Genomic DNA, 12,854 nt, shown 5'->3' with positions numbered 1-12,854 from the left:
TAAAGGAAAATATATGAATGTACATTTCTGATAATAAACTGTGATAGTCTTTCTAGAAAACAGGCTATCATACATTTTTCAATAAATAAAATAATCAAATGTTTAAAATGAAATTTAAAAACAAGATGTTTGTTTGAATACCTTCCTTTTAAAACCTTCTTCTAAATAATAGTGCCTTCCTAATTTTAAAATAAAACCTGGCAGAAACCACCTTAACCAAGTGATCAAAGCTAACTACCATCAGCAATAGTAAAACAAGTCAGTATTATGAGCCTCCTGATGTGCTGTACTAAGAACACAAATCAGTTCTGTAACATTCCGGGAAAAGGGTATAACCTAAATCTACTCATGAGGAAAGATCAGAAAAACCCAAATTTAGACTTATTCTACAGAATAAGTCTATACTCTTAAAAAATATCAATGTCATGAAACACAAGAAAAACTGAAGAACTATTACAGAATAAAGGACAATAAAGAGACATATCAACTGAATGTAATGCATGTTCCATAATTTTCTTTTGCTATAAAGGGTATTATTGGAGTAACTAGTGAAATGTGAATTGAGTTTATAAATTAAAAAAATTATGTTATATCAATGTTAATTTCCTGATTTTGTTAACTGAACTGCAGTTAAAAAAATTATTTCTGTAATTAAGAAATACACACTGAAGTATTTAAAAGTAAAGGGGCATCATGTTTGTAACTGACTTCCAAATAGTTTTCTAAAATTTACATGTGTGTGACATATAAATAGACATATACAGAGAGAGACATATAACTATCGAGAGAGAAAGGTAAAACAAATGTAATAAAATATTACCATTTGATAAAAGTTCAACTAATCTTTGAATCTTTCTCATAACTTTTCCATATGTTTAGAATTATCTCAAAGTAGAAAGTTAAAAGAATAATGATAGTAACAGAATATAATTCACTATATAAAATAGGAAACCATGACTACGTAGTGACATTAATAAACAAATGAATAAATTGAAAGTCTGGTGAGTAAGGGAATATTTGCATGGTTTCAAAGCTCCTCACCATCTAATATTGACTAATTACAAAGAGAGGGGAAATAATAATTTTATAGTGGAGAAACCTAGGAGATACAACCTTAATGAGTGATCAAAGTGATTATCATCGGTGATGGGACAAATAAAAATCATGTGCCACCTGATAGAATGCAACAAGAATAAAGCATTACTTCTGTGATATATGTAAGACCTGAATCCAATTGTGAGGATACATCAAAACAAACCTAAGTTGAGAGACATTCATAGAATAACTGGTCTGAATCTTCCAAAGTGTCAAAGTCATGAAAGACAAGGAAAAGCTAAAGAACTGTTCCAGACTGAAGGACACAAAACAGACTTAACCACTAAATGTATGCCTTTGAACTAAATCCTTCTAATGAAAGCAATTACTGGAATAATCAGCAAAACTTGAATGAGGTCTGAGAATTACATGATAGTAATTTATCAGTGTTAATATTCTGATTTGAATAGTTGTACTGTTGTTATTTATATAGGAGAATATCCTGGTTTACAGGAAATACAACCAAAGTATTCAATGGATAGGGAACATCATATCAGCAACTTAATCTCAAATAATTCAAGGGGGAAATGCTTTGCAACTTTTCTGTAAATTTGATAGCATTTCAAATTTTTAAAAAACATTTTAAAATAACTCTTCCCTAAGCGATGTAGCGTAAAAATTTCAAACTCTACTTAAAAGTAAAATGGCCCTTATCCTACCACTGTTAACATTTAGTGACCATCCTTCCAGAAGCCTCTTTATACACAAAAGGATACAGTGCAGATCAAACTTTAAATAAAATCATATACTCGCTCAACTATGACCTCATTTATTTCACTCAACATTACCTTGTACATATCATCCCATACACAAATACATTTACATTGCAAAATGAAGCTATTGTCACTACCTCAAGTAGTCCTACAGCTATGGAAAGTGCCACCCCAGAAGAACGCAAAGGTCTCTTTCCCTGTGGTACAGGCCAAGGGTCTCGCTGCAATTCCCCCAGAAGATCTGTGAGATTCATGTCTATTTTCTGTACTGGCTGCAAGAACCTGCAAAATAAAATTTTAAAAAAGCCATTTATTTGTGGGTGAGTGTTTAAGAAACAAACTATCCATTTTTTATTTTTTTATTTTAGAGAGAAAGAGGGAGAGAGAGAAACATCTATTGGTTGTCTCTGTGCCCCAAACGGGGACTGAACTCACAACCTAGGCATGTGCCCTAGGGAATCAAACCAGAGACCTTCTGGTATATGGGATAATGCTCCAACCAACTGAGCCACACCATCCAGGGCCATCCATTTTCTTAAAAACACAGAAAAAGAATTTGAATACAGGATACACCAATGGTTCTCAAAACTATTATGTACATCAGAAGCGGTAGAAGGGCTTGTTTTAACACACATTGCTGTTTTAACACACAGAGTTGTGCCCTAACCGGTTTGGCTTAGTGTACAGAGCGTCGGCCTGTGGACTCAAGGGTCCCAGGTTCGATTCCAGTCAAGGGCATGTACCTTGGTTGCGGGCACATCCCCAGTAAGGGGTGTGCAGGAGGCAGCTGATTGATGTTTCTCTCTCCCTCTCCCTTCCTCTCTGTAAGAAAATCAATAAAATATATTTAATTAAACACACACACACACAGAGTTGTTTCAGAAAATCTGGGGTGGGCCCAGCAATCTGCATTTCAAACAAGTTCCCAGTTGATGCTGACACTACTGGTCCAGGAACCACACTTTTGAGTACAACTGCTATAAATGAAACAGTCAAGCCAAATATTACTTCAGGACTATATCTTTCATTTACCAATCTAGTAAGTATTAAGGTTATTGAAATAGTTATGAGAAGAGATGTCAACTCAATTTTAGTAATACCTCCTCGGATTTGAGAGTTTAGGGGGAAAAGCTACCTCTAAAGCTAAGAAGGCAAAATGAAAAGCTTTTGAGGCTATAGTTTTTTTGCCCGCCCTCAACCACAAAATTCCGTTTTTCCAAACTGAAAAACAGAAACTCAGGAATATATCAAAACAATAGTAAATCCTTACATTATAATGATAAGAAACCAGCCATTTTACTAGTAATGATGGAATTCTGTCTCAACTCTTTTAAAAATATAATAATGCAGTTAGTATATTCTATAATTATATATAGAATATAATGCAATCTACTTATATTCCAAAAAATATTTAATAGTATCATTGAATGTCTATGTTCAAGTTAAGGGTAAGGGATGCTTAAAATAGCTGGATGAATTGTCAAATTCTCTTTGTCATATTTAATTATTACCTATTAGAAGGAGGTGGCTGCTGTACCTGAGGACCACGTGTTGCTTGAGTAACGGGTACTTTAGAGAGCCCCAGCATTTCCTGTAAAGAGATTATTTCTGTGATATCCATATCATTACTCCTAAAAGATGTCTCAACAATTTACCATGTGCAAGGTTCTATGTTAGGTATTGGGAACCCAAAAATAAAGAACAAGTCTCTTTCCTCAGAAATCAAAATGTCTAGCCCAAAGCGGCCATAGGTGACCTCTGAAAATGGTTTGCTATTCACTCGACCCAGAAAACCCCACGAAATCATAAAAATCAAGAGGCTCAAATCTCCATGTTCACTTTAAGAACACTTGTAAAACTGCCCAGGCGATCAGGACATGCATATTCGAAAAGCCACCAAGTATCTGAAGGATGTCACCTTAAAGAAGCAGTGTGCCATTCCGTCATTACAATGGTGGAGTTGGTAAGTGTGCCCAGGAGAAACAGTGGGGCTGGACACAGAAAAGAAGGGTGGAGAAAGGGGAAGAGAGAGAGAAACATGGATTTGTTGTTCCCACTTATTTATGCATTCATTGGTTGATTCTTGTGTGTGCCCTGACTGGGGATCGAACCCACATCCTTGGTGTATGGGGTGCTCTACCAACCGAGCTATGTGGCTAGGGCTAAGACCAGACTCTTTTCAACTTGATGGTTAATGATAAAAGATAAGAACATTTCAATGGAGGAGAAAAAAAATTATAAGAATTTATAGCCTGTTGCAAAAAGGCAGTTTTGTGTTACATATGTATTATATAACTTAAGTAAAATATACTCTATACTCAGAACTAACATTAAGTCACACTTTAAATTAACAATTTAAAAATAACAACAAATACATAAAGGCACAATCCATTTCATTCTCATGACCACCCCGTAAGGTAATTACTGTTCTTATCTCCCTTTTACAATTGAAAAAAATAAGGCACAGAAAGGTTATAACTTGCCCGCTTACTCTCTTGTCTCATGTAAGGTACTCTACTTCCTATGCTCCTGAAAGAATCCCTACCATGTCTTCTGAAACCTCACTCTCCTCATCTCGCCCTGCTTTCACCCACCCGCTTTAGTCTCTTTCCCTTCTGTGTATAAACACATTCAAATGTCTCTCCTAAACAAAACCTTTGTCCCTCCTAAACAAAACCACTTTAACTCAGTTCTCTCTCTCTCTCTCAAACATCCACACTATCACCTTCCTTACCTTCAACAACAAACCTCAGGAAAGAACACATACTCTAATTTTCTCCATGTCCTCAAATTTTATGCACTACCTTATTCACTATTCACTATCCTCCCCATCCAAACCTGCAAATTAAATTCCTCCAGGATTTTCTATCTCATTAACTATAGCACCACTACCCCAGTCTGCCGAGTTCCAAATAAGAGTCATCCTCAAAATTTTTCCTTTTTCATTGTGAGCTACCTGGATGCCTCCAAAGTCTGATTTCAGGCCTGTCTACTTTAGGCCAGGCTTATCTTTTAGGGTAACTATTCTCAACTGGGGATTGTATTAGAACCTCTTAGAAAGTTTTTGAATACTTACATGAGCAATCTACCTTCCAACCACTTCCCAATACAAGCACATATTCACTCACTTTCTCATGATCTATCAAAATCTCTGGGCAAAAAAAAAAATCTTTTGAAAAATATCCCAGATGATCCTAGTATGCTACACATAACTCCCTGGCCTTGAAAGCTTCATTTTGCCCAGAAGATAAAAATGTCGTCCTAGCATAAAAGAAATACATATACCTATAGTTCTTATATTAAAAATTCTAACACCTTAAATTGTCTCCTTTTGCCAAACATAGTAAAAGTGTTTAGTTCCTAAGTGATAGATGTCAAGAAACAAAAGCTAATATTCTGCAGTTGCTTTTGCTTGTCTTCAGTATGACACTTCTATAAGGCCTTCAAATCTCTAGTAAAATACTTGGTTTTACTCTAAATGTTAAAGATGCCATTAAAAGTGAAAGATCTTTGATCTGTATGATAAAAATGTAAGGCAAATAAAAGAAAACTGATGCCAACACTAAATGTAAAGCCTTTGTTACAATACAATTATATTAGTCAATTACAATAAAAATATTTCTAGAAACTTACATCCAGAAGCTTTTTCAGACATATCTAGAATGATGCTCACAGATAGGCTGCTGTTTACCTGCAGTTGTTTGGCAGACAGATCTTTTGTTCCTCTGAAGACATAACTTTTTGAAATGCCCTCACATCCAAGTTCATGAACCTGCACCATTCTCCCAAAAGTAATAAGTCCAACCAAGGCTGTAGGTGGTAAAAGACTTAATGACATCTGCATAGATTCCTTCAGAGCTTGTAAATCTTCATCTTCCATGCAAGTATCAACCACATAGAGGAATATCAAAGGCATCTGAGGGCCACGCTGTTAAAACACATTGCCATCAGAAAAAAAAAAAGTTGTTTTAAAAGTATTAACACTTCAGTGCAATATATAAGAATAATCAACAGTACATTCATACAATGGAGCCCTAATAAAGCCATTTCAAAAATGAAACAGGTTATATATGCATGGAGAGACATCCAAGACATATCATCAAGTGAAAAATTATTCACTGTAAAAAAAAAGTATTTACAGTTACATAGAGGAAACATTCTCAATTTTATTTAACTGCATGAGGTTTAATATCTTATAACAAGTATTTACTCCTATTAAAATTAAAAAAATAGTAACTCTAAAGCTTAAAAACATGTAGTGAATTTATAAAATAATTGCCTAAACCTGAATTAGATTGTGAGAGAACTGGACACTAGCCAGGTTGAACACATTACTGACTGGCTCAAGTGAACCATATTCTGCTTTCTCTACAATATTCATAAAGGCTATTATCATTTTCACTCTTAAATACAGAAACAACTAAGTAAAGCTATTCAGAGAGGGAAGAAAAACTAATTTTCCTAGGAAGAACCAAAACAAGAATAATTTCATTAACTAGCCTCCAGCATCAGATTGACTAAATATTTGTAAACTAAGCAAGAGTGATACTTTAGTGTTTAATGATTTGCTCAGTATAGCAAAGCACACCATTCCATCCAATATCCTGGCCACCCATCAAATAACTACAAAAGAGAATATTACCTTGCTTAAAATGACTAAGAAGTCTTATCTTTGAAATGCTCCATCAATTCAATGTGAAAATCAAGAATGCCGCCTTTTAAGTCATCTCCATTTAACAACTATTTTGGTATAAATTATTAGATATTTAAAACTTCATTAAAGATTTACTCTTATGTTCTTACCAGAACTACATATTCAATGCTAGAAAACTGAGGTAAAAGTTCAGCAGGCTGATTCAGTTCAGATATACCAGCATAAGTAGGTGGAAACTACAAATACAAAAGAAACAAAAATATTTAACAAATTATTTGTCAGAAAGAGTAATGAAATTTTAAACTAAAGATAAATATTTCCTGATCATATAATAATGAAAAAATCAGTATTTTCATCATATGACAATTTCATCTTTCTTTTTAAGTATACATATTTAGACCAGTATCACAGCATTAACATCTGTAATGGGGATTTTCTTACCTGATTTCTTTGATAACAAAAGTTGCAAGCCCAGAGTTTTGCTCGATAATCCACTTGACTGTTTTAAGAAAAGATACAACAGCTCATATTTCAGTTCTATTTTACAAGAATCATAATATCAATAAAATTAATTTCTTTCTAAAATCTGAATGCATTCAAATATAGTCAGTGATCTTCAAAAGCCATCTATTTTTAAATGCTACCAATATCTAATTCATACTTTTAACATATACAAGTTTACTTATAAATAAATATACTATAACTTTTAGTGTATAGTAAATATTAATGAAATTAAGATGACTACTCAGATGTAGAAAAATTAAAAATGTATTTATTGAATGCTTAACATGTACCAGCTATTTTTCCAAGTGATAGTGATAGTGAACAAGACAGTCAAGGTCCCTGGTCTCAGAGTTTATATTCTAGAAAAGACAGACAATAGACAAGTAGATACATAAGCATAGAAGATATTTTTTGTTTGTTTGTTTATTTTTAGAGAGGAAGGACAGAAAGGAAGAGGGAGAGACAGAAACATCAATGATGAAAGAGAATCACTGATCTTCTGCCTCCTGCATGCTCCACACTGGGGATCAAGCCGAAACCTGGCATATGCCCCACCTCCTGGTTCATAGGTCAATGCTCAATCACTAAGCCACACTGTAAGGGCACTTTTTTTTTTTAAAGAAGATCAATTTTTTAAAATATATTTTATTGATTTTTTTACAGAGAGGAAGGGAGAGGGATAGAGAATTAGAAACATCAATGAGAGAAACATCAATCAGCTGTCTCCTGCATACCCCCTACTGGGGATGTGCCCGCAACCAAACTACATGCCCTTGATTGGAATCGAACCTTGAGTCTGCAGGCCGACGTTCTATCCACTGATCCAAACCGATTAGGGCTGTCAGAGCACTTTTTAAAAATATATATATTTTAATTGATTTTTGAGAGAAAGAGGAAGGGAAAAAGAAAAGAGAAAGAGAAACATAAATGTGAGAAACATCTAGGCTTCTGCCACACCTCCTGCTGGGGATTGAGCCTGCAACCCAGGCATGTGCCCGGATTGAAAATTGAGTGGACAACCTTTTAGTGCACAGAATAACACCCAACCAACTGTGCCACACTGGCCAGGGCTAAACAGACGATACTTTTAGACAGTAATAATAAAAATTAATGAAAACAAAGCAGGATGTGAGAATGTGTTTGTGAGTACTACCTTAAAGGAAGGCCTTCTTAAACAACTGAAATATAACCTAAGTGAAAAGGAACCTGTCACAGGAAAATCTGGGGGTAGAGCAATCCAAGCAGACTACATAACTATTACACAAGTTCCAAGGTAGAAATAAGTTTGGTATATTCAAAAATCAGAAAGAGGGGCCCTGGCCAGGTAGTTCAGTTGGTTAGAGTATCGTCTGATACACCAAGGTTGGGGGTTCAGTCCTGATCAGGGCACATATAAGAATCAACCAATGAATGCATAAATAAGTGGAAGAACAAATCTATCTCTCTCTTTCTCTCTCTCCCCCTCTTCCTATCCTCATCTCTAAAATACATACATACCTACTTTTTTTTATTTTAAGTCAGAAAGGGGGTAAGCTATAAAGTAGATGAGCCCAGCCAGTGTTCCTCAGTGGTTGAGCGTTGACCTATAAGCCAGGAGGTCACAGTTTGAGTCCTGGTCAGGGGACATGCCTGGGTTGTGGGCTCGATCCCAAGTGTGGGGCATGCAGGAGGCAGCTGATCAATGATTCTCTCCCATCATTGATGTTTCTATCTCACTCTCCCTGTTCTTCCTCTCTGAAATAAATAAAAATATATTTTAAAAATAAAATAAAATCTTATAGCTCTTTGGATTTGACTATCATCATTTGAAAAATAAAATAACTATAAACAAAGACTATTTTATATAAATGAGTGAGAAAGAAACTACATTTCTAAATCATACTGCCATATATGTTTTTTCCATATATATTAATTACCATAAAGGATTCAAAACTGCACGGCAAGTGGTCCTACTACACAAAACAGGTTCATATTGAATAGGCGGTAAATCAGGTCTCTCCTTTAGTGGTGTAAATAGGGCTGCTACTGGAACAACCATTCTTGTAGCTTCCAGCCGACTTGATGGCCAGACATTCCAACTAAATCGTACTCCATCTCGTTCTTCATTTTGTTGTATGAATTCCAAATAGGTTGTCATTGTGGAGCTTGAGTCTTATTTCTGTAAAAGAATTAAAAGATATTCTCAGAGACTTTCCTCCTAGAGAAACCAAGATGGCGGCATTGGTAAACACCTGAACTGCTGCCCCACACAACAATTTCAAAACTACAACTAAAAGACAAAACGGACATCATCCAGAACCACAGGAAGGCTGGCTGAGTGAAAATTCTACAACTAGAAGGAAAGCACACAGACTCACTGGAGCTGCGGAAGTGCAGAGGTACGACGGCACGCGTGCAGAGAGGGCTGGCAACTGAGTATGCAGCTGGCTTTCTCAATTGGGAGGGAGACAAGAGCTCCCGACTGCTCTGAACTCCAGTTCCGGATGAGACTCTGGGGACCCAGACTCATACGGAGAGAAACTGGACTGTCTGGCAGCAGGCGAAACTGCAGGGTGGATTTCTCTCAAAGGTGGTTGCAGTGATTACCGCAGTACACAGAGACCCAGGGGCCTCTTAGGGCAGGGCTGACTGGAAGCCACTGCTGTTTGCTCCGCCCTGAGATCCTGCCCCACGAAGCCAATGCAGTTTGCTCCGCCCTGAGACTCCATCCCATCCAAGCTGAGCGCAGAGGCTTTTGCATATGAATGGCCTGGTCCTTTTGAATTCTAAACTTACCTAACAAACTGCAGCTGAGTCAGTAAGACCCAGAACATCCAAAAGAAGTCCTAAGGCCCCACAGCAGCTTGCATTGCTTCACAGCTGGGCCTCAGAACATCCAAAAAAAGGCCAAGGCCACGAGCAGCTTATGTTACTTCACAGCTGGGCCTAATCTGGGCACCTCCAAAACCCAAACAAACAAGAGGAATCTGCAGATCTCTCCATAGCTCCTGCTGGGTGGCCTCAGGCAGAGGCTAAATTAGCACCTCCTTGGAGAGCCAAGAGCCAGTGTACCCAGGGGTCAGAGTGGGGATCAGCCAGATTACAACTCCTCAGATCCATAAGTGACCCACTCAGGGGGCAGACTCAGTGAGCACCAAAGCCCCACTGAAGCAAGTCTTGTCTCATAAGGGTGTCTCCAGCACAGAAGTTCTCCTAGCGTAGACACAACTGATCCTCACAGCCAATTGGCCTGGAGCTCAATTCCTCCTAGTGACACCAACAACAATCAAGGCTTAACTACAAGACTGTGCACACAGCCCACAAAGGGGTGCACCAAGAGTGTCCACCTCAGGTAATTAGGGAAGCTGAGCCAGTGGGCCCTATAGGACACCTAGCACACAAAGCCACTCTATCAACACAGGGAAGCAGCCAAAATGCGGAGACAAAGAAACAGGTCACAAATGACAGAAATGGAGGAAAGCAAACTACTGGATATAGAGTTCAAAACCACAGTTATAAGGTTTTTCAAAAATTTCCTAGAAAAGGCTGATAAATTAGTGAGACCCTCGAGGATATGAAAAAGGACCAACTAGAAATTAACCATGCACTGACTGAAATAAAGCATAATATACAGAGACCCAAAAGCAGACTAGAGGATCCCAAGAATCAAGTCAAAGATTTGAAATACAAAGAAGCAAAACACACCAAACCAGAAAAGCAAAAAGAAAAAAACAATCCAAAAATATGAAGATACTGTAAGGAGCCTCTGGAACAACTTCAAGCGTACCAACATCTGAATTATGGGGGTGCCAGAAGAAGAGAGAGAGCAAGATACTGAAAACCTATTTGAAGAAATAATGACAGAAAACTTCCCCCACCTGGTGAAAGAAATAGACTTACAAGTCCAGGAAGCACACAGAACCCCAAACAAAAGGAATCCAAAGAGGACCGCACCAAGACACATCATAATTAAAATGCCAAGAGCAAAAGACAAAGAGAGAATATTAAAAGCAGCAAGAGAAAAACAGTTAGTTACCTACAAGGGAGCACCCATACAATTGTCAGCTGATTTCTCCACAGAAACTATGCAGGCCAGATGGGAGTGGCAAGAAATATTCAAAGTGATGAATAGCAAGAACCTACAACCAAGATTACTCTACCCAGCAAAGCTATCAGGCCCTATAGGACACCTAGCACACAAAGCCACTCTATCAACACAGGGAAGCAGCCAAAATGCGGAGACAAAGAAACAGGTCACAAATGACAGAAATGGAGGAAAGCAAACTACTGGATATAGAGTTCAAAACCACACTTATAAGGTTTTTCAAAAATTTCCTAGAAAAGGCCGATAAATTAGTGAGACCCTCGAGGATATGAAAAAGGACCAACTAGAAATTAACCATGCACTGACTGAAATAAAGCATAATATACAGAGACCCAAAAGCAGACTAGAGGATCCCAAGAATCAAGTCAAAGATTTGAAATACAAAGAAGCAAAACACACCAAACCAGAAAAGCAAAAAGAAAAAATGAAGAATTGAAGGTCAAATAAAGAGCTTCACAGATAAGAAAAAAGCCATCCTGATTAGGGGACAAAATCAAGCTATATCTCCACCTTGTTACTCTCTAACTGCTTATCTAAGAAGTCAGCTTTCCTACCTAGGCAACAATTCTATCTCATGTTCTCAAACTGCAACAGTGGTTAGTGATAGAAAGAAATCAATAAAAAAAATATTAAAAAAGAAAAAGAGCCAACATGGATATTGAAGTTGCTAAGAACAATGAGGAACTGATTCTCAAATATAAGTGAGGGGAGAAAAAATATAATTCAATAAAAGTATATTATAGCCCTAACTGGTTTGCCTCAGTGGATAGAGCATCAGCCTGCGGACTAGATGGCCCCAGGTTTGATTCCAGTCAAGGGCATGTACTTTGATTGCAGGCACATCCCCAGTGAGGGGTGTGCAGGAGGCAGCTGATCGATGTTTCTCTCTCTCATCAATGTTTCTAACTCTCTATCCTTCTCCCTTCCTCACTGTAAAAAAATCAATAAAATATATTTATAAAATAAAAGTATTATATAATTTTAATTTTAGAAACATTTTCAAATAAATTTTGATAATACAAATTACAGAAAGTGAAGCTTAACAAATATAAGTATCTTAAGCAGCTAAGAGCTTCCTCTACTTTAAAGGAAATAAGATGCCAATTATACCTCAATTAATAATAAAATTAAAATTAACACATATAATACCTTAATAAAAAAATGAAAAAAATAAAAAAATAAATTAAATTAAACAGTATTTCCTCCTATCAGAATCTGAGAGACAAGAACAGAATCTTCTGTTAAACAAGAGCAACCATGGGTTTTACAAAGGATGATAAAGAAAAAAGAGAAATTCTAAGATAACTAAATATATTTAGAAAAAAATTATTTTGGAGGTACATTTTATATAGGAGATAGCTTTGAGAAGGATGATATGAACTCTCAAGAAAAAGCAATTGTTGAAAGATAATGGTAAAACAAAGGCCTGAGATAGTCAAAGGGGAGTTAGAACGTGCCAACCTTTCTAACACAGGCCACAGTAGGAGAAACAATCTCCTCTGGGAGAGAAATCCAGTGTTTAGCAACAGTTTCCATGCTACAGATGTAAACATAAATTCTAGGACTATGCAATCCCTCCTATTATATCTACAGAAAATAAAGCAAATGTAGTTTTCTGTTCATTACTTAATTAAATCTATAACCTAAGATGTATCTAAAATGCATCATCAAAAAGCATTAAAATATCCACTAAAATATACCAGACCAATCAGGGTTGTTCATCTGAAACACAAAACACACACACACAAAAAAATGTTTTAAGTGACTTCTTCCTCAATTTTCCAAGAATGGTACATTATTAGTG

The 12,854-nt window shown here is 36.5% G+C and overlaps 1 protein-coding gene across 1 annotated transcript in view; it reads right to left on the bottom strand.

Moving 5' to 3' along the window:
- The window catches only part of SEC23A (SEC23 homolog A, COPII coat complex component), a 70,762-nt gene that overhangs the window by 52,545 nt on the left and 5,363 nt on the right, over positions 1-12,854 (bottom strand). Inside the window, exons 2-7 of the mRNA XM_079771008.1 lie at positions 8,883-9,124; positions 6,904-6,961; positions 6,612-6,698; positions 5,500-5,736; positions 3,320-3,399; positions 1,946-2,090 (exon numbers count right to left, since the gene is read on the bottom strand). Of these exons, the coding sequence (XP_079627134.1) occupies positions 1,946-2,090; positions 3,320-3,399; positions 5,500-5,736; positions 6,612-6,698; positions 6,904-6,961; positions 8,883-9,103 (828 nt within the window). The 5' untranslated portion in view covers positions 9,104-9,124. The remainder of the gene's footprint in view (positions 1-1,945; positions 2,091-3,319; positions 3,400-5,499; positions 5,737-6,611; positions 6,699-6,903; positions 6,962-8,882; positions 9,125-12,854) is intronic.

Source organism: Cnephaeus nilssonii, assembly GCF_951640355.1.
Source record: "Cnephaeus nilssonii genome assembly, chromosome: 1".
Taxonomy (NCBI): Eukaryota; Metazoa; Chordata; class Mammalia; order Chiroptera; family Vespertilionidae; genus Cnephaeus; species Cnephaeus nilssonii.
This window is presented reverse-complemented; position numbering and strand designations above follow the sequence as displayed.